Source organism: Hydractinia symbiolongicarpus, chromosome 1 (assembly GCF_029227915.1).
Source record: "Hydractinia symbiolongicarpus strain clone_291-10 chromosome 1, HSymV2.1, whole genome shotgun sequence".
Lineage (NCBI taxonomy): Eukaryota > Metazoa > Cnidaria > Hydrozoa > Anthoathecata > Hydractiniidae > Hydractinia > Hydractinia symbiolongicarpus.
Window position 1 is genome coordinate 10,116,084 of NC_079875.1, and position 25,671 is coordinate 10,141,754.

The following is a 25,671-nucleotide window of genomic DNA, read 5'->3' on the forward strand; positions in this document are numbered from 1 at the left end:
TTAAAAGAAGCTTCAATGCACGCTATATATATGCATCAAATTTATATACATAAAGTCACAACACCGTTGCATTATAGAAAAGAAATCCAAATTTTTTCAAAAAATAGAAATATTGTCTTGTCGTAATTTGACAATATTTGAGAATTTGAGTGAGTTAACAACTTATTAAACTTGGTAATTTTTAAAATGTTTGGATACAAACTTATTCCACGTATATAATGAAGTTAATAACAACGTCCTTTTATTTGGAAAAAATAACATATATGTATAAAAAATCAGATCTCTTTATCAAAATATTGTTTAGTTTTTCATGTGTTAGTTATTCTATGCATTTGATACTTAGATTTGTAGACTGAATTACTATTTAAGATTTAGCTGGGGTAAACTAAATTAGTAAAAAAATTGATTAGCATTAAAAAAATGAGGCCATTGACGTCACTGGACTACAAAAGAATGCCACTCAGTCTGCAAGATATTCTTTCAAATTATCTGTAAATATATATATTTATAACGTACAATTTTATTGAACCTCGTAGAAATATAAAATGACAGAATAGAAATAATGGATTGGCATTATTTTTCACATTGGCATCCTCTTAATGATTTCATGATTCTGTCTTTTAAACAACATCTTAAAAAAATGTTAACATTTGTAAGCCACTATACTTAATATGCTTCATATACTTAATCAATAAAGTTGCTTGACTGGTAAGTGCAGGGTACTATTTTGTCCTTTTTAACAAAATGGAATAAAAAGTGAAAAAATGCACCAACTAAGGTTTTAAAATTCATTTTCATATTCATCAGATATGTTCTTTTAATTTCATTAAAAAAGGTTACATGCCAACCTGTTTAAGGGATACGGACAGCCAGAGTAACCCTATTCCTCCAGGAAGGGGGAAAGGGTATTGTTTTTTTAAAAAAGTCTTTTTTTCTTCTGAATGGTTACGCTGAGTTTTTGTTTGTCTTTTAGATACCTGCATGTCTATCTACAGAGCCATAGACATTGCCCATTATTCAAAACTACTCCTAACTTTCTATAAAATTCTTGTAATCTTGAAAACATAATAACTTTTGTCAGAATTACCCTTATATATAAAAACCATAACACGCTTTACCCACAAAAAAGACATGTTGTAAACTAAAATTAATTAATTCGATTTCACGATTTTTAACCCAATAATAAGGATATTGTTATGCGAATTATGTAAAAACTAGTTGTTTCCCGTTGAATAATCCACGGGTTCACCCGTCCTTTATATTAACCCGCCGCAACAAAGTGGATAAAAATATATCGCATTTGATATTCGTGTTTCCACAACATCATTTTCTAATTCAACGGGGGTCCGCGCAGAGACAGACAGACGGAATGCGGCTATTTTAATAGAGATTGGAAATCTGTTAATATGTTAATAAGTTATGAAAACATAATGACTTTTATTTTGAATGTGAATATTTGTTCTAGAACTAAGTACTTGAATTATAGACATAGTATAATATATCACAAATTTAACTTTATTTTTAGTGTAAAACTGTAAATTGTCTTTTAAAAACATTCTGTTTTTCTACATCTGTTCTGCCTAATCAAATCTAATTTTAAGAGTAAGTGTAACAGACAGTGTTTTTTTAACGAAAGCTTGCAATACCATAATCTGAGTGTAATCCACACTAGGACATTTTAGAATAAGTCGTATCCAAAAAAAGGTGTTCTTAAAGGCCTTTTTTGGAGACTACTGTCGGAGTTTTTTTAAAACTGATTTAAATTTCGTAATACATATATTATTTACTTTTATGTTTCTCTAATAATTGTTTAATGCCATCCGTACTTCCAACATGATAAGCAGTTTTGTTCACTATGCTTCGTATGTTCACATCAATATTTGGCTTAGACAGCAGCAGCTTAACACATTCAATATTCCCGTAAGAAGATGCAAAGTGTAATGGAGTTTCACTACTACTTCTTCGCGCGTTTAAATCCGTATGTGGCGTGGATAACAATAACCTAACGCATTGATAAGAACCATTACGAGATGCAACATGTAATGGCGTGTCATTGTCCATTGTTTTTACATTCACATCGATTCCTGGAATTGACAGCAGTAGCTGGACACATCCAACGTGACCATTATCGCATGCATAATGTAACGGAGTTTTCCTGCGATGATTTACCGTGTTAATACATGTCACATCATGATTAATAAGAACTTTTAAAGCATCCTGATGACCATGAAATGCACTGATGTGGAATGGAGTCCACAAATCATAACGAGAAGCATTTACATCACTGCCAGCATCAATTAAAGCTTTTGCTACTGATGGTTTGTTGTAACTTGCAGCTCTCATCAAAAGTGTAGCTCTGAAGGAATCTCTCATTTTAACGATAAATGGGTCAGTAATGAGAATTTGTTGCAGCATTTCTACGTCTCCATTCTTAATAATTTCATCAACATCTAAACATAAAAATTCGTCAATGTAGAAAAGGAAATACCGATTTCAACCTCCTTAGCATGTTATTTTCACTGGAAGAGAACAAATCATCACATTTTCCTCCTCCCAAACCATTTCCGTTTACTACTAAAATATAAACAGCTTTTAAGCGAATTGTTGTAAAAACTCTGCAAAATGTTTCGCAATTTCTTTCCAGTTCTTTATCTATTTTTTTATGCTATAAATAATCAACCTTGCCCAACCTATCAAACACTACAACTACCGCAAAGCAATAACAATAGGAGAAGTTATTTACTCTGATGCACTCCCCTAATATCTGCCTTTATGCTTTCGTAAATCTGATGCACCAATATTCTGTTTGATAATCGTGAAAACCATAGTAGTGGGGCAATGCACTTTGAAAAAAGATAAAAAATTTGCTAACACTCCTGAGCAGTGGACTCTGGGTGCTGTGGACGCAGACGAAAATTTGTACAGTTAATGAAAATAATGCTCTTTATAAGTTATAAGTATTAGTTTTGAATACAGATGATTTTTGCGTCGACAATTTATTCTTACCCCAAAGCCAAACTGGGAGAAGTGCATAGCCACCCTTTATTTGAAATAATTAGAAAACTAACTATTTGCCTGCGTTTTTATCTCGACATACAAAAACCATTGAAACTCCTACAGAGATTTTATCTGTCCTTTGTACTTTTGATAAAACAATGGCAAAAGTTGTGCAACTAAATGATAATCAAAGAACTCGTGGTATATATATATATTTCATACCTGCAAATGTGTAAGCACCTTTATGTAGCGCTTTATTTTTTTGCACAGCATCACTAAAATGTTACCAATAAATAAAATTTAGTCTCTTCAAAACTTTCTCAGTTAAAATTTGTTTGACCACACGCGACAATATTATCAGGCTATTTCCGTCTGACTCTCGGTTCATGACAGAAAAGAACGAATAAATTCAATTTTCCTTGATGTAGCTGAAAAAATGTCCTTTTTTCATTGTCAACCTTTCTGACGTCACAGCATGACGTCAATAGCATTAGTCTTACGTAATAACTTGAAACAATAAAGCCATTACAAAGAAAGCAAAACTTTGGGACAAGATATCTTGGAAACGGGCTTGTGACGTCAGTTTTTTTGGTTATGTAGATAATTTAGGAACTTAAAGTCAGGGTAATAATATAATAAGTGTGCAAAAATTTTGAAGACGTTTAACTAAACTGAATAATACGCAGAAGAATTATAGAAAGTATAGATAATTTCATGACGTTAGCCTCCAAAAAATTGTCAACACGCAATTATCCCTTCTAAGTTTCTTTTATAAGTGGAATTTTTCACGATCTTGTCAACTAGTTATGTGATTATTTAAAACGTTTTCATGGCACTTATTTGAATCATTAAAATTTTGCCAAATAAGAAACTTTTTAATGTTTTTAATATTTGTTGCTCTGGAGTTATGTTCGAAAACCTGTAAAATATGATTTATTGTGTATTTACCGAAATAGGTTTAACATAAAGCACCAGGGCAATTTCTTCAGCGCAGAAAAAATATTTTGACAAGCGAGAAAACCTTATATTAAATCATACACTTAGCGTGAAGTCCAAGAGATTTTTGCATCTTAAAATGTTCTTAAAAGCATTTAATGTTGTTAAGAGTAAAACTTCAAATAGCCTTTTTTATTAACTACCAAGCACTCAATTAAATGAATAAACGAAACAGTCTTTGTGCCACCAGAAGTAAATTATCTGTGCAATATGCCAACATTGACTAGTTAGGCCTACTATAAGCAGTCATGAAAAGTCTTATTCTCCTAGAAAGGTTTGAGTAAGAATCGTGGTGACTAGTGGTGGCTTGTCTGATGTTTTACAACTGACATCAAAACTATATCAGTGAAGTTGTTTTTTTTCTCACAGAAAGCCATGCGGGGGATATGCTTATACCAAATACACAAAAATTAATTTTTTTGTTTAATCAAAGGAATTACATTTATAGCCTTTAGAAGAAGAGGATTCTCAAAAAGAAATTGATAAAATTGATAAAATTAACCCACAAACACAACACACAAAACTCTTATAGCAACCCCCCCCAAAAAAAAAGATATTAATTTAGCAATAAAATAAAAGATGAAAAATAAAGATGGAAAAAATCAATTCGATGTGACAAATAAAATCATTTCAATACCTTTTTGTCTTCTTTTCAGCACCAGTCCCACTAGTTGTTCTTTCATTTTCTAAGGAACAATAAACTAAGGTTTAGACTGAAAAAATAAACTTTTGTAACATTTACCAATCTCAGTACAAATGCATACCTTTTATACTTCCAGCTAGCACCATCAATTTACGTTTTAATTCCAATTGATTACATTTTCTTTCAGTCTTCGTGATATGGCTTTTATAAATAGCTTTGGCACCAGAATCTATACTAGCTGTGCTTAAATCATTGACTTCAACTATGATTTCACCCATTGGATTATTGTAGAAATCCTGGTCTTTTAAAACAGCTAGATGTAAATTAAAACCTGGAACAGTTGTTGGAAGAGATGTTAAATCACGAAGTTGTCGTTCTACTTCCTCTTTTTCAGCTACTAGCTCAAAAAGAGTTTTAGAGTTAACCGTATTGATGTATTCTGAAACCCTTTCGCCTTTAGTATAATCTGTGTAACCTGCTCCAATTGCATTTTTTTGAAATTCTTTTACTTTTTCGTCAAATTTTCTGACTATGTTTTTATCTTCGCTATCCAAAAGTTCAAGAAACTGTTCCATTCGTTTCAATTTTCTTAATTCCAATTCACGAACCAACTTTTCTCTGTCGCTTTTAAAGTTAATCAAAGCTTCATTATATCTTTTGGTTAAGCTCTCCATCAAAATTTTTGTGTCTTTAAATGCATCTATTAATGAGGCGAATCCAGCCTTTGTTTCCTTTCCAAACTCAACAATGCTTTCTTTTCTGTGATTATTATGTTCACGATGTGCACAATATACACAAATAAACACGCAATCACAATCTGTGCAGACTTGGTTTGCAATTGACATATGCTGTTTACACATTGGTTGGAATTCTTGCAACTTCTTATTGAAAGTTACTGCAGTAAATGATTTGTGATGCCGAGTATGAAGAATTTCGCATTTATCACAATTTTTCGCACCACAAGTACGACACAACCATTTTATGTTCATATTGCATTGCTTTGTTTTTTGACATTGCTGATGTTCTGAAGATCTATAAGGAAAGGAAGCACAAAAGTTAACCATTTGAAAATTTTAACATGGCGCATTTGCAATGGAAGGAATGGGGGGACGTTCATGTATATAGGATTTCAATATCCTCTAAATTACTTGCTTACTTGGTATTAAACTTTGTGACTATAAATACTTTTAAAAGTTAGCAACTTCTACAAACATTTTGACTTCATTGCTTAAACACACCATAGTAAACTCTCTAAAATGGGATATGCTATTACCTCATCTTATGATCACAGGAGCATGACAATCGGCTAAGTTTAAGTCCTGTCAAATCCGTTCTTTCGATTTTAGCAATTCTAATCCCATATGTTTCAGGTTTTCCCAATACCTTTTTTTTATGTGTAAAAACAGGAACATATGTTTTAAACCATTTATGCTAATAAAATAATAAATTGAAATAGAATGGAAAATATTGGTTAGTGCATTCTCAAACCCTTATACTAATCGGCTATTTCCGTCTGTCTCTCTGTCTGTCTATTGATGTTGCCAAAAAAGTTATGTCTTAAATGCTAATCAACAAATTGAAAGTCACGACGTGTATAACATGAATTTAGTGTCAATAACATTAACTTAAATTAGCGAAGCAATTACAATGCCTCTATATCTTTGAGGCCAAACAATTTTGAAACAAGATGATGCAGTCAATCATGATATTATCGTCATTCAGTGGGAAATTGGGGACAAGATGAGATGAAATTGGATAGGTTTCTCAAACCTGTGCCCCTAAGCACGTTTCGAAATTGACAGGTTCATACCGTCGACTAAAAATCTTAAAACCCTCAATATCTCAGTAACCTCTTGTTAAAAGTACATTCTTGATCCCCGTTTCAAGTTCAATAAATGTCAACAAAAAATAACACAATCCTATATATTTTTTTATCATCGTTTCAAGCTCAACACAATATAGGCACTGGATAAAAAATTTTGCTATATTTTTTTTCCATACGTACTTCAGAGGTGAGCAAAAGACCTAAACAATCTATATTTTTTTATTGTTTTTTGCCTAAGTGGATATTTCCACGAACCTTCGTAATAGTATTTTTCCTGAGCATAGAATTGTTGATGACGTCATACAAATAATGCTGATGTTTGAGAATAATAATAAAACTAATTCATTGATATAGTCTGAAAATTCTGCGTTCTTGTCAAGGATAGGATAATGTTTGATTATCCTTTCCTTTTTTAAAACCTTTAAATGAAGCCCAATATTTTTGACACTTTGCTTTCCTTGATCGGAAATTTAATTGAAAAGGTCACTAATAAGAGAAAGTGCGTCATCATCTTAGACATAATGTGTCACATTCTGTTAGTTAGAGACTGAAATTGCTCACACCTCTCTTGCCACAGGATTTCAAATGAACCCGTCAAAGGTACAGGAAATCACAAGAGGAACCTGTCGGGTTTTGTGGAATGTGCTATCGGAGAAGAACTACTCTGACGCAAAAAAAAAAAAAAAAAAATGGATCAGAAGGCAGATGTTCCGAATGCATTGGGCCAACTGTTAAAAAGCACAACATAATACAATTTCAAAATATTGATTTTCGAGTGCCAGGCGGTTTACATCCTCGTCCCCAGAGTTTGTTGCCTATGCCAAAGCCGCTAGGGCTTACTTAACGGCTAAACAAGACCCTGATACAGGTTGCTTTTCATAACCAGTATACTGGTTACTACAAATAATTAATGATTTGTCATCTTGTTACAGTTTCTGCGGCTAGTAGAAGCAATTTGATCGAGTCCTTTATACAGGGAGGGGACGATATCTTTTGGTTGTTTATATTTTGCAACGCTCCAATTTAAAAAGTTTTATTAAAACCAACTTACTATTTGTTCACCCTGAAACGACATTTTTTGTTGATTAAGTCTTTTAAGAAGCATTTTTATTAATTATCAAAAAAATTTGGTAACGCGTGATTAGATAAAGCTGTTTTGTTAAAATATATACTGATACAAGACAACCTAGCCAGCTGGCTCGCTTTAATACTATAAGCCTAGTACCTCTTTGGGAAAACGTGTAAGTCTGAGATTATGGCATGAAGGTAGTTATATGTTCAATAAGAAAACAATTAGCAAAACGATTAGCTAGCTAGGTACATGGCTTTTCTCATCCAGCTAAATTGTCAAAGTAAGTCTTTCAAGTAAATCTTTCTTTTAAAATGTCAATGTCAACAATATAGAAATCTGCCGAGATAGCATCTTTCATAAAAATATTTACTGTTTATTTCACCTTTTTTTACTCAATCGTTTTAAAAACTTCTCTTAATGTTGGCTGTTCAGTACAGTACTTAAACTTCTGCAGAATAAATAATATGGGTTATTTTGATCTGCTTCTTCTGTTCTAGCACTGGTTGCGGTCTCAGCAGCTTTGCTTATTGCATTGCACATTTGCACATAGTAATAACTTCTTTTAATGAATTCATTAATAAAATGCCAAACTATCAACCAATATTCTTTTGGTGTTGCAATTAAGATGTTCACTTCTGTCACAACACTAAGAACGGACGCCTCCTTGTTGCGACTTCTGACTGAGATGAATTGCGATTGGTTCAAAAAACACATGCCTCTCTTGTCGAGTCCTTTGCTCTCCAACATACAAATATGCTTACTTAGCAATGCAATTTCCTCGCCACTCCAAATACCCGCTTAATTTAAAGCAGCCTTAAATGAGTAAGTAACGAAAAGCTTTAATGTACTTGCTTTAACCTAATTTACTGCCTCAGAAGACATTTTAGTAGTTCCATGTCAAAGTGCGCCGGGGTGCAGATTTTAACCTGCAATCTTATGATTTAAATTTGCCATTGCCTACACTACACTATTGAAATTCTTTCGAACAAACACACCAAATTATAGAACAAAAAATGTGCGGAACGAAACGGCTGAGTAATTAAAGCTGATAAAGGTCCCAATCAACCCTCAGGTGAATATTGAAAGAAGTAGTTGCATGTTGATCAAAAAACATTATCAACAAGAAAAGTGAATCCTATAAGGAGGGTATTTAATTAAATTAAGTAAACCCAGATTGGAATCAATATCAAGCAGCATAAGAGACTCAACTAACGAAAAATGGAGAATAAATGTTATAAAAACGAAAAGAGTGAATTAGTTTATAACAATTCTTTTTTGCCTTTTTTTTCCAGAATTAAAACAAAAGTATGCTATATGTAAAGTTTCGCCCCTACCTGTCTTAACACAGTTAAGTTGTTATTTCATTAGTTTTTCCAATCGAGAACCAAAAACTGGACTTACAAATCTGTTTTTTCCTGCATATCACCTATGAAGCCACAGAGCGCATAATTCGTTGGTAAGGAAGATGTAGTATCATCTTTATCAGTTGTCACACTGAGCTTGCATTTTAAGGGACAGTTGATTTCGGCGCTTCCGTCTTCTTTAAAGACTAAAATGTTGTCTAAACAATTCTTGCAATACGTATGTCCACAAATAAGATTTTTAGGTTCGTCGTAGGTGTCTAAACATATCTTGCATCTTAGAAATTCAGAAAAGGCTTTCTTTGACATTGTAAATGATATTATGTTGTCACTTTCTAAAAATGAAAAAATAATAATCTGAAGGAATATAGTTCGCAAGGGAATTTTTATGCGCGGGATATATGTATTAAGTTTATATACATAAAGATACAACACAGTTAACATACAGAAAGGAAATCAAAATTTTTTCAGAAAATAGAAATATTGTCTTTTGTCTAGTATGTTAATTTGACAACAATTGAGAATTTGAGTGAGTTAACAACTAATTCAACTTGGGATACGTTTATAGTATTTTGTTACAAACTTATTTCAAGTAAATATTTCAGTTAATAACGACGTTCTTTAATTTGAAAAAGATAACATACATAAGAAATCAGGTCCCTTTATCAAAATATAGTTGGATTTTTCCTATGTTACTTGTTTGATTCATTTGATACTTTAGAGGATAATGGAGACTGAATTGCTAAAGATTTAAGCAGTAGTGAACTAAATTTCTAAAAATTTGTTTAGCGTTAAAAAAATATTGCGACTGACGTCATTTGACTTAAAAACACGTCACATATGGAAGATATTTTCTTAATTTAAGAGTAAATAATGTAAAAATTCATAACGTATACTGTTATTGAACCTTGTACAAGTGTAAAATATTACATGAAGAAAGTAACAATACAAGAAAACGTTATATATCTATTATTGTCATTTCTTCTTCTAAACAACGCGTTTAAAAAATGTTATTACTCAGAAGTCACCAGTACTGAATGTTCAATCAATACATTTGTTTACTTGTTAATAAGTGCAGGGGAACAAATTAAATTTCTTGTCCTTTTTAACAGAATTAACTAAACTTAAATTAACTAGTCTTCTATATTAATCAGTTCCGTCTGTCTGTGACAATAATTTTTAAGAACGCTTAAACATCTCTAAAAAACTAAACTTTTTTCTAATAAAACAATTATTCACATTTTTGATTGGCTGAAACAAATTATTTAATAAAATAAAATAATATTCCTTCTATTTTGCCGTAGGAGTTTTCAAATTATACAAAATGTAATTTTTGTTATAAATGAAATTATTTAATTTAGAAGTTTATTTATATAGCCGCGGTTGAATAATTTTTATGTTTTTTTTCTAATTAATGAAATAGTAGACAATTACGGACAATTACATTGTTTTTATAAATTATTCGCGCTTTTTAAAAAAAGTTAACAATTTAACAATAAGAAAAATACAAATTTTAACTTTGTGTATTTTTTGTTGCCTATTTTCAACAGCCTTTTAACAGCCTAAATACTAATTACTTTATTACCAGTGGATTTTTCCACGGGTTAGATAACTAGGGTGTTTAATTATATTTTCAGGCCACACCTATAAATCTCCATGCTAATAACTAACGTTATAAGAGCTGGTAGTGTCATATATTTTTTAAAGTGGAATAACTAGCTTGATTAAACTGGTTAAGAGCTTTACTTCTTCAATTTCTGATAATTTGTTAATATAATTTTGATAGTGTCATTATCGGTAGTTTCAGAAGCAGTTTGATTGCAATCGTTTTTTATTTCAAGGTCGATATGTGGTATATTTAAGAACAGCTTAACACATTCAGCATGACCATTTTGTGATGCATAATGTAATGGTGTATTTCCATCATTGTTCACGTTATTGATGTTTGTATCGTCGTGATTAATCAATGTTTGCAAGATATATTGATGGCCATAGCATGCACTATAATGATATGCATTCCATCTAGTGACATTTTCAGCATACACATCACTTCCTGCTTCAATTAAAAATTCTACCATTGATGGTTTGTTGTAGCGCGCAGCTAGAATCAACAAAGTGCACCCAAAGTTATCTTTCATTTTCACGATATCTTCATCATGTTTTAGAAATGTTTGCAATACTGCGACATCACCATTCTCAATAATTTTTCTTAATTCTAGACAAAAAAAAATTCAAAATCGTTGGATTGACAATTAAAAGAAGGATAAAAAACGGCAGAAACTGCCTAGTCAGTTTGAAATCAGGATTTGCAATGCCTTTTGATCAAGTAATGTGCAAGAACATGCATTGTTGTAGATTTTTCTGTTCGAATTTATCTCAACCCTGCTCCAAAATTTCTTGCTTTGACCATTTGTGTATTAATACAAAAAGCATGATTTTCACTAGTTTAAAAAGATATACCAGGAGTGTAAACTTAATAATATCTCTGTGTGAAAAGCTGCCGTCAGTCTGTTCGTGCAAGTTTTTTTAATCTCGCACGAAATGCAAGCCCGCTAGAGAAGGAACGAAAAACCTGTCGGGATTCCGCCGGCACAGGGACCAGTTGCCGCTAAAGTAAAAGACAAATCAGAAAGGTTGCGAAGCAGTGGACAGGACCTCTAAGCTCGGAAGCGAAAAACAAATCAATGTAGGATGAATGTTTTTTATCTTTTATTGGCTCTATGGGATAAAATTAATAATTTGTTTATACAATTCAGGATTATTGAATTTTATTGGTAAACGTTGAGTTTATCATTTTATCATTTTATCGTTGCTTTCATGATATAAAGGGTAGTAATAAAAATCTTTACGATGAATGTCTTTGTCTTAAGTTTTTCTGTAATATCTATTATTGTATTCACAAAGTAAAAAGTAACTTAAAAAATAATTTCTAACTTCATACCTTCAAACTGATAAGGTGATTCAACATTTGATATGATACAGTCTGACATGGTATTTCTAAGAAATTAATCATAAATTTTAGCATTCTGCTTTCTTAACCGACACCATTACATTACGTCAGATACTATCATATAACACACAGTACCTTCAGAATATATTATTTGATGCAAGTTTAACTTAACTGAATTCGCAAATTTTGAAATTAAATTATAGCTACTTTGCCCATCACTAAAATTCTGCCTGCCATAACACGGAATTAAATCAACTGTTTCAAAAAATGGGAACGAAGCACAAAGTTATTTAAATTGTTTTCAATATCTTTTGAAATGTTATTTTTAAATATTACTTAATTTTTATGATTGTTTGAAGTAACTACTTTATGCTTCATAATAATGCAAAATTAAAAAATCATTATGAAGGCTAACACTAAATGTAATTAGGATTTTAGTTGGTCTACAGTTTTGGGCTGGCAAAAATTTACTTTAAATTTGAATACTTCTTCTTCTTGTCTTTTTTTAAGAAACTAACGAAGCGACCTATTTTAATTGAGTTTAATATAAATGTGGTGTATCAAACTGGTGTATCAATGGAATTAAACAAACACAATTCTGGAATTTGTTTTTAAAATTTTGATAGCTGAAGCAACCTTTTTTAATAAATATAGCGTTGCTACAGCGGCCAAAACTCTTAAATCGCCTATTATGTTGACAAATAAGATTACACAGAAAAGTTTCAGGGCATCAATAAGTAACACTGTACTGAAAAACAATCCTGATACTGTGCAGTGCATCTTCGAAAAAAACAAAAAATACTAGTGTTTGAACATACATGGAATTGATTTACCTTTTTTTAATTGGCGAGAAAATAAAATGTTTGAAGATAAACCTTTCGGTGAAAGAAAATAATATCTCAATTAAAACTGTAATTTCAGTTGGTACTTTTTTTTTGCCTACCAATTTTTGTGCATTTATCGTGAGTAAACATGACATAGCTAAGCAAAACGTATAAAAAATAATTTCTCTAAAGCACATTAAAACGCTAAACATGAAAATGTATGGGATATACATCTTCATGATCAGCGTTTGAGGCTTCACACAAAAAGTAAATTTCTGATAAAGATTTTGTTTATCTATGAGTCATTATTGACGCCATTAAAATTTAAATAAAGGAACTTTATTCCACTGTTGTTTTTACATAGTGTGTTATTTCACGATATTATCGCCAACAAACGGAATTTTTTTTAACCTTTTAATTCTTTGAAAATCATCCACTTTGGAAGAATGTTTCTCATACCCTAAAAAAACCAATTTAAATTTAAATTTTGCAATTTTTCATATTTTAAAGTATAAAATAAAGTAAAAAAATCAAAAAACTACTTACTTTGTAAATATTCAATAAACTCCGTCAAATTACGCTCAAGTTCCAAATGATTTAAATCAACTTTAGATTCAGTTGCTCGGTTTATGTACACACAATTTTCGTCAGAATTTAAATAACTAACGTCTGCTTCTTCAATTGAAATTTTAATCTCTCCTAAAGGATTAACAAACATATTTTGCTCCTTCGAAATATACAGTTGTGAATGGAGACACAGAACAGAGGGTGGAGATAGGAATATATCAAGCCGTCTTCGATCATGTTCGACTTTTGCTGCGACAAGCTCGAAAGGAGACTTGGAGCTCAGTGTATTAATATAGTTTGAAAATTTTTTCATATTATTTTTTTCTGTTGAATCCAAATCAGTTATTTTTGCATTAAATTCTTCTACTTTGTCATCAAATTGTTTGATCATGTTTTGTTTTTTAATATTTAACATTTCAATAAACTGCTCAACCCTTTTCAATCGTCTTAACTCCAATTGATGAATCAAGTTTTCTCTGTTGTCCTTAATCTTTACCATAACTTCACAATATTTCCTTTTCAAATTGGTTAATAAAGATACTTTTTCCTCGTGCGAAGCTGCAAATGATTGAAACCAGTCCTGTGCTTCCTTACCCATATCAGCAATAGATTTTCTTTCATGATTGTTATGTTCTCTGTGTTTGCAGTAAGAGCAGATAAATATATTGTCACATTCAATGCAAATCTCTTTTGCAGATGAATCATGCTCCCTACACAAGGGTTGGAACTGTGATAATTTTTCATCAAACGATACTGCAGTGAATTCTTTTTTCTCGCAAGGATGCACATCTTGGCAGTGCTCACAAACCTTGCTGCCACATGTTCTACACAGAAAACTAATGATTTTTTCACACTCTCTTGACTCCTGACAGAGTTTATCCTGATCATTGTGAGATCTAAATGTTGATAAGAATTTAAAACATATTAATTGGGTAATGTATAGATAATAAAACAGTTGAAAATTAAGGTACTACATGTTAGAATTTGTGTTATGTAAAAATTACAGCTCAGATTTTTAAAAGTGTCACTCAAACGACAAAAGCTTACTTTACTGAGTTCGATTTCACATCCTCTACAATTTGTGAAAGTGCATAATTTGTAGGTAAAGAAGATGTTGTTTCTAATTTGCCAATCAACATACTGCTTTTGCATTTGAGAGGACAAGAAATTTCTGCACTTCCATCTTCTCTAAAGATCAAGTTGTTGTCCAAGCAATTCTTGCAATATGAATGTCCACAACGAAGATTTTTTGGATTTTTATAGAAGTCTAAGCATATCTTGCATTTAAGATATCGGAGATTCTCAGGTTCGGCCATTGCGTAATTAATTATTAAGTAGTTATCCTTGAAAATAACGAAAAATATGTTAATTATAACTGAAGATTTTTAAAGTTCTTTCCACAAATGAAAAGTGAAAGCCATTAATCTACGATGAAACGTAAAGTACTTAAAAGAAAGCAAACTTATTACGATACAACATAATGAAGAGTATATATTCCCAATGTTTATGTCGTAAAGTAATTGATTACAAAATTATAATTATAATTGATTATAAAGTATAACTCAAAAAATAAAATACAAAAATTAAAATTCAAAAATCGATAGAGCCTATAAAGCATTCTAGGAATATGGCGACTTAAATTAACCGCAATGTCCTCTTCTTCTAAAATTGTGATTCTATACATACACTGATAAATCATTTTAAAGTATGTCTAGATTCTTGGAACGTAAGTCTTATTCCTACAGCCTAAGTATTTATGTGGTATAGACAACAGCAACTTGACGCATTCAGTATGCCCTTGAGAGCATGCATCATGCAATGGTGTCGCATTTTAACAGTCTACGTTGTTAATGTTTGTATTGTCATAATTAATTAACATTTCTAAAATATCTTGAAGACCACAACTCGCACTGTAGGGGAATGTATTACTTTCATATTAATCCATACCAATCGCCGCCAGGATCAAGTAATGTCTTAACTGTAAGTTGTTTGTCATAACGTGTCGCTCTAATAATAGAGTATCTCCTGACCAGTCATATATCATTCTAACAATATCAGGATCAGTCCTTCGATAAGATCGTAGAGTTTTGTCATTTCCATCATAAAAAATTTCATTAAGTGCTTATAACGAATTAAAAAAATAACATTTTAGATTAGAACTCTCTCCTGTTATGGTTTGCAATCTTGTCTTCAAAATATTTATTGAGAACAATATCATACGATATACTGTTTAATATACTGTTTTTTTAAGTCTCATAAATTTGATGGTGGATTCCGCTCCCCCCTTCATAGCTTCTGCAAGGTTTTCCTAAGTAGAATGAAGTTTGCGCAGTTGTATTATGTAAATGATGAAAAAATGGAAGTAGTAATTGCTTGCTTCTCTGATGGCATTAATAGCGTCAAAAAAACAACCGCTTGCTAAAAAATCCAATCACTTTATTTCCGAAATGAAGTTTACCGTTCTGTGTAAAATCTCTTACAAACAAACGAAATTTTTTGACATACCTGTGGGTTTTTTAATACTTTGTATGAAAAGTTGCTAGGAAATTGTCCGAAATTCAAACTTTTCCGACTTTTATGTAAAATTCATAAAAAAAATCGGTAAATCAATTATGTTGACAGTGAAAATGTTACCATTCTGTTATCAATTTAGACAGCAAAAAAATGTTATTTAAATAATTTTGTCGCAAATTCAAATAGATCAGCTAACAGTTTCTTTGGTATATCCTGCGCAAAATTTTGTACTAGAACTGAATACCTTGAAATATTATAGATTTTATAATTTTCGGTATGTTTCTCCACTTAAAATTACTAAAAAAAATAGATGAACTACCCCATAGTGCTAGGCGAAGAGCTTTCTCCTTTAAGGCATCCCAATTATAAAAAAAGCTGGAGCTTACGATTATAAGAAATAACAGTACTAAAATTAAGGAATGGTACTTCGATAAAATAATTTATAAATTTTCTAACTGTTTAATTCTCTTTGGAGCACCAACATCATCAGCTTTTTGTTCGATTTCTAAGAGACATAAACCCAAGTATGAAGAACCTGATTTTGCTGAATAAGCTTTGTTAAACGAGATAAAGTCATAGCACAAAAATACGTACCAAGTAGACATTTTACCACGTTGTGACGCATATTTGAAAGATTTAAATTTCTGTTTTCTTTCAGTGATGCAAGTTTTAAACAGACATTTTTTACCACTGCAAGGTTTGCTAATTTTTACATCATCAATAGAAGTTTTTGTCTTACCCAATGGATAAGAGAATAGATTTTTAACTTTTAAATGATAAAGATGGCAATTGATATGTGGCACAATAACTGAAACAAAAGTCAAATCAAGGAAGCGTCGTTCAATTTCTACTCTGTCAGCTACCAGTTCAAGATAAGTTTTAGTGTGGAACACATTAACATAATCTGAAAATTCCTTTCTATAGTATCAACTTTAATATCTTCAATTTCTGATTTAACCTCTTCCCATTTTTTGTCAAATGCATTTAGTAAGTTCTCCTCTTCAGATATTGCCCCATTCGTATTAACTTTTTTGATTGCAGTTCACGAACTAATTTTTCTCAGTAGTTTTAATATATTGTCTTTTTAAGTTTTTTATAAAAAATTTTTGTCCTTGAACAATGTTGCAATCAAGCCACACCGTTTTCTCACCTTTGTTATTTCGTGGTCTTGGTGCTGTCTGTGAATACAAAACACACAAATAAACATATCGCAATCTAGACAAACATCTCTTGCCAGTGAATTACGTTGTCTACACAAAGGCTTAACTGCCAGTTCTTTATCGAAGATTACTGGGGTAAATAATTTACGCTTGCATGCATGTCCATCTATACAACGGTGAGAAATTTTAAGACTGCATGTCGTGCATAAATACTCGATATCATTTTCTGTATTTCTTCATTTGCTCAAATGAAGTACGATCGGAGGATCTAGGTATTTATTTGCAATTATTAGAGATTGGAAAAATCTAATAATTAGCATAGTAATAACATGGTTTCGAGGGCTATTTGTGATTATGAAGCCCGATTTTCATTTGTACAAATAATACGAGGGCTTATTAACCTAAAATAGCCCGGTATAGCATGTTATTCCGTGTTAAATATATGATTACAACTATGTTTTTTAAGGTTTTTTTCTTTATGGTCTCGTTTGAGTAAAATTACAAATTTATGAAATTTCTTATCGTCCAACATAAAATGTTTCAAAGGTTAAAGAAAAGAATTGAGAAAATGCTCATAGTAAAATGCTTTGTTATTAAAGAAGTCAACTTCAGATTAAACAAAAACACAATTTGTATCAACACAAATAATCTTCGCCTCTCACATTGCTTCCATTTTTACGATAAAATATTTTTGTCAAAAGTAAAAACAACGCAAGATAATTTTTCCTGATGTTTAAGAATGTAATCCAATCAAAATAAATTATAAGGTTTTAAACAATCAAGTAAAATCGACAATTAGTTTTGTAATAAAAAGTAGCCAATCGAATAATATTCGAAAATTGCGGGCTTTTCTTGTGATAAAAACAAAACAAATCATGAAATAAAATAAAACAGGTCAACAACCCGGTCCATTTAAAATTTGAAATAAACCGGATTGAGATTTAAAATTGACTAGTCATGAATAAACTACACATTGATCACTAAAGCGGCTTCACATAGTTTTTAGTCATTTTTGACGGCACTAGAAAAGAACACCAACGTGCTTTGTCAAAAATTCAAAACACTATAAAACGAAAGATAAAAGTAAAGTTTCACTCCCTTAAAAATAATAATCAAATCTGAACTTCAGCTTAAGAAAAAACATACATGTTGATAGCAACACGTCTTTAAGTTTTAATAGGTGCAAAGGAATTTATTGTTCCACTATTTATTATTTCAAATTTTGAAAATTTTAGTAACTAGATACAACAAAATATAAGAAAATTTTGGTATAGTTGTAAGGAGCCGAAAAATTTTATTTCTTGTTATTTCCCATTTAAAGCTACATGTCTTGTTACGTGAAAAAACGACAAGTTGAATGCCCTTAGTGAGAATCAAGCTCTTTTGTGGTTGCTGCAAAATACATAAATTTTTGTGATAGATGGGATAGATGCATTGGCAATATGTATTCAAATTGATATGAATACAATAATTTTTCTTTGTCACAAGCAAACTACGTTATTATTTGTTCTTAGTGACAGCATCTCACAAAGTTTTAACACAATTTTGTATTGTAAAATTTCTGTCAGGCGGATAACATATAGTAAACTTACACTTTTTTGCTTTCTTTCAGCTCATCCAAAACTTTACAAAGTGGAAGATTCGTTGTAGGGAAGATATTGTTTCATCTCTACCAATTGTCGTGCTGTGATTGCAGCTCTCAGGACATTATACTTCTGCACTTCCATTTTCTTTAAAACTTAAAACGCTTTCTAAACAATTCTTGCAATACGTATGTCCACAGTTAAGATATTTTGCTTGCTTGTATGCTTTTGAACATATTTTACATTGCAAAAATGCAGAAAGCTCAGCCTTGAACAGAGACATTGCTTTAGTAATTTTTTAAAAGCCTTTCTAAATGGCAATGTTGATAAAAACAAATTGTAAAGTTTTTCAACAATACTAGAGAAAATGAGTGAAATAAGGCTGTAGGCATTACTGTGTAAGCAAACATGGTGTGTAAGAATTACTTAAAGCAAACAATATATAAAGTGAAAAATCATAAAAAATGATTCTTAGAATAAAAAAAAGGATATTTAAAAGGTATGCTACATCTCGGGGTTTTTTTCAGAACCTTTTACAAATAGCCATAGTTAGTAATTGAAAGTTTTAGACAATATGTGCAAATATACTATAGACTGTATCAATTATATTTACTAAAATATTTATGTAATCTGTTTATACAATATGTTTATAATCTCTTTCGATAACTAGTAACCATATCAACCAGGCTTGTATTTAAGAAATACTATTTAATCTTGAAATTTCGCATAATTAGAAACTTAAGTGTTTTCTTTTCTATTCTTTTTTCTTTTTTGATTTTGTCCATTAATACCTTAACTCAAAATGTATTATTATAACAGTTTTTGATCATTCTTCAGAGTAACCTTTTTTTCAATGAATTTTTTAAGTCAACTAAAAATGGCTGCTTTAAATTGGTAATTTGATTTTTTTTTACTTTTTTGCTATTTTATATCTTTTTAGCTATATTTAATTTATATTATAGCATTTGAACAAATTCTTTTTTATTATGCTTATAATTAGCCGCCATTTTAAATTTCTCTCACTAAAAGTCAGTGTAGCCAGACACTACACTTTTTTTACTGAAAAACATCGCGATATTGGGAGTGGTTTCATGGCAGCATGCAATTAAAAAAATTAAAAATTGATGTGCGTTTAAGTGTTGAAAATTATTTTTTAGTTAGCAGCATATAGATTAAAACAGGTTATGTTAAGGAACCACACTTTGGTGGGTTGCAGCACCGTGTGTTAAAACTTATCTAAAAACGTTAATTGCCATTTTTTAATCAACAAGTAATTCTTTCTATATTAAAATAATTTCTTATCAAACCTATACATTAAAACCATAATAAAACCACATTAAACCTCAATAAACCACATTATAACGTATAACTGGACTGAAATTAATAAACTTATACCATATATTCCTTTCAAATATATGGTATAAGTATATGGTATAAATATATCAAATATAAAATCAAGTGTTGTCTACATATTTACATGTGCAGCCTGTTATAATGCATGTCATTTACTTTAGACAACTTGAGAAGGAGAAGAATCCTTATGACTGTAAACACACATGAAAAAAGAAAGAGGTGTGTTTATCTAGTCTGAAAGTTAATTGTTTTAATAAAATGTCGGCTTACTTTAAATTTTTTTTCAACTTCTAGATGTGAATTAAATCTTATAAAATTATACCGAATTATTTTCGAATTTTTTGGACTTGTCAAGAAGACCCGTGAAAAAATCCAATTAGGCAGGAAAAAAGTATAGGTTGTTTATGGAGTTTTGCTGACATCAGCAGTGCATATACAAATCTTTTAAAGAAAATTTTTAATCCGTTGCCAAATGACAACAACAAATGACAAAATGTAGCTATAAAGTCATGTGATTTTGATGAATGCACAAGGAAACATAAGGAATTCAAAAATTGCTGACGTAAGCAAAGACATAACTTTTTCGGCTATATCAAAAAATGAACAGACGTGCTTTGCCTGTTACAGACAGACAATAAACACACACAGTTTCGTGTTATTATTCAAGATCTAATTAAAACATGGCAACTACTACGATGCATAGTTACTCTCCAAACCGCTTCCTATAACACTATAGAATGCGATGTTCTAATCTGATTTTTATCAGTAAGGTAGCTAATAAAGTTTAATAAGAGTCGAAAGCTATGTCATATATACTTCATACATATTAATGACTAGCTGTGACACGTTAGAATGATGTAAAGTATATGGACCTACCTATTTGTTTTAAACCGACTGCATTATTTAAAATAAAAATTGCTAGAGTCAACGATGAAAATATATCGCCACAGTTAACTTTTTTTCACCTTAAACTCGTCGTGTCTATCATTATTGCTTGTCTAACAAAGTCTAATTAATTAGCTATAGAAGCAAAAATTAAAACTTGCAAATATAAAACATCACTTGCAAACCTTTTTTTCTCTCCTGTCTTTTATTAGAAAGCCAATTATTATCGATATCTTCGCTTTATTCAATGAGTCTATCGTAAATTTCCTGCACTTTTTTAACACAATTAAGTTTCTTCTTTAACCGTAAGATCCAGATAACTTTGACCCTGAAGAATGCTTACTTTAGTGCATATAGCAATGTTTATTAAAGTTTCAACACTTGAATAATAATACAAACACAATTCCAGACAATGTGACGCACGTTGAAAGAAGTTGTTCTTGAGCAACTCTTAGGTAAAACGAGTTGAATTACGAAATCTGGTAATTTAAGACAATGTTATTGGTAATGCTGCTCTGCATATCAAGTATGTGCATTTCATTTCGTTGATGATTTGGTTAATGCTGGATTATGTCAAAATCGCTTCTCCAAAGGAGCGCCTAATAGAGAGGGCCGATAAATGGAAAAGAAACCCTCATAATAATAAAAAAAACAATTTGGTCACTTTTTCTAATATTTGTTTTTTTTTTTGTGACATAAATAAAACAAAAGTCATATATTGGTATTATACGGTACATACTTTCAAAACGTGTCGTTGTGCGCATACTGAAAAAAATTTCAAAATGTTACTTTCTGCGCACTCCAAGTGCTTGTGAATTTGACGTCCTTAAAATTATTCCGTTATCCTGTATAGCAAAAAATCTTTCAAAAGAATTATTTCAAAAAAAGGTAAATCCAATAGTCTTGCGTCTAGCTTCTTAAAGTCGATTAAAGCGGACACCAAACAAAAACCTTTTTAAATTCTATATAAAAAGTGGTCGGTGCAAGTTATATCCAACATTCATCAATTAAGCTGCAATGTAACACTTTTCCCTTTAGCTCACAGAAATTGATCAAGCCTATTCCAATGCTTTTAATAGGTGGCTTTCCCAATTTTACCGGAAACTAATTTTTCTAGCATTATTGGAGATATGACTTTATTATAACTAATTTAGGGGGCTTTCTCTGGTTAATATCACAACTTTATTGCGCGTAAATTTAACAGCCTTGGGCGTTAATTTATAGTATCAGCCCTGTGTTTTTGTTGCGTTCAAAAATACAGGCCGATAATGAAATGTAAATTGCCCGCTTCTAGGGTTGTAATGTTGGTATCGGCCCGCAAACTACAATAGAATGCCTTCTGTTTTATTCAATCGAACATTCGAATTTTGTTTCTCGGAGATAAAAAACAAAACCAAAAAAACTGGCGATAACCAACATTAGCAGCAAAATGGCACAAGATCAGGACAAGAAAGAAGAATTTGATTTTGGTTTTCTTAAAAAAGTATTCAAAAATAATTACTGTTACGGCTACTTTTGGAAATTTTGAAATACGAAAAACAACAAAAAATAACAACTTTGCTTTAAAGATATCGAAAAAAGTTATAATAGTAGTATCATTAATTTTTCGGTCAATATTTTTATTTACTTTGCCCTTGGAGTGAAATTTTCAGCCCTCCACTCGCATTTACACCCTCTGCTTCGCATCGGGCGTAAATGATATTGTCGGGCTGAAAATTTTACTCCGTGGGCGGTAAATAAAAATAATGCCCGCAAAATGAACGCTATTGTTATATTCTTGTTAGACTTATTTACTGATTAAATAAAAAATAATTTCAGATATAACGTTGTGTTTGTCGGAAATTTCTTATTTTAGTAATAAAGAGACCCGTTTTTTCAAAATAGTTATGATGTTAAGGTTATTAAACTTGGTACATGTTTAGAATATGGCGTTTATGGGTGTTTAAGGTGAAAAAATATATACAAATATGTCATTGGAACCAAAATGATGTCAATTCGCCTTATATCCCCTTAGCAACACCGTAGCACCCATCTGGCAACGAACACTTATGTAATAAATAATTTTATAACCAGCACAAAATTTTACTACACTCGTACATTCATGTGCACAGAACAGTTAAACTATGTTGCACTCAAAGAACTAATACCAGTGCGTACTTTAAGATTCCTTTAAAATATATTTCCTCCAACTTCTGTTTATATAAAAAAAAAACGTTCATTTTGACAATTTTTTATCTCTCAAATTAAACGCATCGAAAAGTAATTGTGCCAAGCCTCCACATAGAAAATTTAGATAGCTATATCTAGCATTAAACACAGGATATATATATATATAATGTTCTTGTATTCTCAATCAAGGGTGCGCGTAACTACATAAAGAAAACGCAGCCTCAAAAAATTTAGCTAGCTTGTGGTAGCTAGCTTTTTAGGAGACGACAGCAAAGCCAAACCCGCGCAAAAGGAGAACTCGCGCTAAGGCGGCAGATGACAAGAATTGTGGCTACGCTAGATCTTGCAGTGAGGTTTAAAACAGGTTTCCATTTCAAGGGTGATGCAAGGCTATTTACGAAATCCTACCCCGCTGCACGAAATTATGCGTTATATTTTTTTTAGAACATATTATTGTTTTTGGACTACATAAAGAAAAAACCCAGTCTACAGTTTAAATTAATTGCACATTTAACTTTTCACATTCCTCTGTAAGTGTCGAACATCGTACTCTTTTTGTTTACAAGGATTTATTCTATCGGGATATTTAAATTTTGCATAGAATATTTCTGTTCTTAGACAAGACTGTTTCGAATTTTTACCTCGACTGTGTTAACGAAAAGTAGTGAATCATATTATTATAAGAACACTAAACCAAACTTTTTATTTTTTATTGTTATCTAACTAACTAACCTCAGTCATTGCACCGACCTCGCATTCTCAGTTGCACTAAGACCTCGGCGATATTGTGCGGTACGGCTGGGATAATCTGTTACTATTGTATAAATATTACCCTGTTAAGCTAACCCTTTTGCAACATCGTAACTTTTACTTTGACATATTGCAAACAACTTTAGAACACATCTTTTTAATAAATCGTTTAGTAGGCTAAAAAAGAGAAATAGTTAACTAACCTTCCAGTGGTTTTACCAGCCGCTTTGAAAAGTAATAACTTTCATTGTACATCTGATAAATAGCTAAAATCAAATTTTCAAAGATTTTTTTAGAACTATATACATGTTAAGTTAATGTATGTTGATTATCAGCAAATTGGGTGATATACAAAAAGAAATAAATCATGCGGAGTGTAAAGAAAATATAGATTTAATTTACTGGCATTACATACAATGTATTGGCGTTATTTTATTTCTAGTTAAATTAAACAATATTAAATATAAAATTAATTTTCGTCAAAAGGTTTTTCTTAATGTCATATAGGAAAGAATAAATAGGAGATTTAATGTTAACAATCCCTTCGGGGTTATTCGAATTAATTTTTCTGACTTCTGTATTAGACATTTAATGGCGGTTAACGTTAAGCGAGAAATATAACTTTCGTAGAAAGCAAAATAGACAGCAAGCCGATGAAACTTAAGGACTTTTTTGCGTAGAAAATAAACCTTTGGGGTAGGTTACTCATGATCAGGTTATAATTAGGAAATTGTCAAGGAAATTATGAACAAAACTTTTACCTTTAAAATACTTCTCTTAGCAATAATATGTAGGCACGGTGCCAAGAAAAATATCGGAAAATGTTTCTGATTTACATATTTCGCGAAACTTTAGCCAATCGAGATATACGAGAACATAAACAAATTTTATGCGCACCGAACTTGAACATATATCGCACCAGTTTGATGTGTGATACATGACTAAAAACATCAGAAGAAAGATTTAGAAGGCTGCAAAAAGAAAGATCTTTTGTGACTTGAACGACTAAGTCTATCAACCACTTCTGATTTGCTTGTTCGACTTGCCACGAAAATTATTGGGTTAATAAAAACGCTATATCATTATTGCGCTAATGAAGAACTTAGCCCGCTACAACAAGCTCAGAAGAATTGGTTAACAAAATAAACCCCTGCTTACATTGGCTTGGAGAAAATTATCGTTAAAAACAGCTGTTAAACGATTTAAAATACGTAAGCTGGTTTTAAGCATATTGTTAAATTTTAGGATTTTACCATTCCCTAGTGAATAAAGGCTGTCCTAAACGATTGGCATTTTCGTTAGCAGCGGAATGGTTGCTAGGACGCAACTAGCTGTGCCAGACTATAACTCGAGTGTAGAACGAGAACAAGCCACTAGATCCGATGGGAGGTTGATGTTCAAAGTTGCTTTCACCAAAATTACGAAGAAGTAGGTGCAATGACTTCGACAGAAAATAATACCAAGAGGACTTGATGAAAGAAGTGATCGATTTAGTGCAAAATATTAAACCTCCCAAATACTTTAAGTTGCATGAGACACCAAGAAAAGTCGCATTAAATATAAACCCCGAGAAGGAAGTTGTTGTGTCAAATATGCGTTTAAGATTTACCGAAAGTATTCTCCCTCCCTGTTTTATAAATAATATTCAGCATTAAATTGAGAAAGGTTTTTTTACAATTCCGGGGACATTTGTTATACGCGTTGAATGTTGTTCTCACGACTGAAGTCAGAACTTTGAAAATAAACGGATTTCCCTCTTTAAGGTACGTATAAATGTGGTATTGAAGGAAAGAAATGTTACAAAATTGTACATTGTTACTTGTATTCTTTAAATGTCTGAGGTTTCTGAAAAAAACTATCGTTAACTCTTTTATTTTATCAATTGACTTCCAATAACATTTGTTTTACATGAGGTGCAAGTGTTTGTACCGTTAAAATTTCCTATATTCCGAAAAGATGTTAAAGGCTTATTACCATTACTGAAACGAAAGAGAAGGAAGGGGGGAGGGCGTTATACACTTT

General features: G+C 31.3%; 2 protein-coding genes across 3 annotated transcripts; both read right to left on the reverse strand.

Moving 5' to 3' along the window:
• Window positions 1-1,273: 1,273 nt before the first annotated feature.
• LOC130637328 (ankyrin-1-like) lies at window positions 1,274-9,323 on the reverse strand. Its single transcript, XM_057446920.1, has 5 exons — window positions 8,935-9,323; window positions 4,758-5,668; window positions 4,631-4,679; window positions 3,220-3,272; window positions 1,274-2,450 (listed from the first exon to the last, which is right to left on the reverse strand). Exons 1-5 carry the CDS (start codon window positions 9,201-9,203, stop codon window positions 1,780-1,782), a joined length of 1,953 nt encoding a protein of 650 aa, XP_057302903.1. The 5' UTR covers window positions 9,204-9,323; the 3' UTR covers window positions 1,274-1,779.
• A 529-nt stretch (window positions 9,324-9,852) lies between these two features.
• LOC130629657 (tripartite motif-containing protein 5-like) lies at window positions 9,853-14,578 on the reverse strand. 2 transcript variants are annotated; one of them, XM_057443051.1, is made up of 5 exons: window positions 14,283-14,578; window positions 13,215-14,059; window positions 13,080-13,128; window positions 11,836-11,891; window positions 9,853-11,109 (listed from the first exon to the last, which is right to left on the reverse strand). In XM_057443051.1, exons 1-5 carry the CDS (start codon window positions 14,549-14,551, stop codon window positions 10,637-10,639), a joined length of 1,692 nt encoding a protein of 563 aa, XP_057299034.1. In that variant the 5' UTR covers window positions 14,552-14,578; the 3' UTR covers window positions 9,853-10,636. The 2 variants fall into 2 exon arrangements, with proteins under 2 accessions (XP_057299034.1, XP_057298961.1); XM_057442978.1 differs by having other exon boundaries at window positions 13,215-14,131.
• Between the last annotated feature and the right edge of the window lie 11,093 nt (window positions 14,579-25,671).

What these genes read in the sequence shown, in the direction of transcription:
- LOC130637328 (XM_057446920.1), bottom strand. Translation starts at nt 9,203, where the DNA reads ATGTCAAAGAAAGCCTTTTCTGAATTTCTAAGATGCAAGATATGTTTA. An exon ending in ATGCAGGAAAAAACAGATTT is followed by an intron (nt 5,669 to 8,934) that starts GTAAGTCCAGTT and finishes CTTTCCTTATAG; the next exon opens with ATCTTCAGAACATCAGCAAT. An exon ending in GCTAGCTGGAAGTATAAAAG is followed by an intron (nt 4,680 to 4,757) that starts GTATGCATTTGT and finishes ATTGTTCCTTAG; the next exon opens with AAAATGAAAGAACAACTAGT.
- LOC130629657 (XM_057442978.1), bottom strand. Translation starts at nt 14,551, where the DNA reads ATGGCCGAACCTGAGAATCTCCGATATCTTAAATGCAAGATATGCTTA. An exon ending in GTGAAATCGAACTCAGTAAA is followed by an intron (nt 14,132 to 14,282) that starts GTAAGCTTTTGT and finishes ATCAACATTTAG; the next exon opens with ATCTCACAATGATCAGGATA. An exon ending in GATTTTCAAAGAATTAAAAG is followed by an intron (nt 11,892 to 13,079) that starts GTTAAAAAAAAT and finishes TTAATTTCTTAG; the next exon opens with AAATACCATGTCAGACTGTA.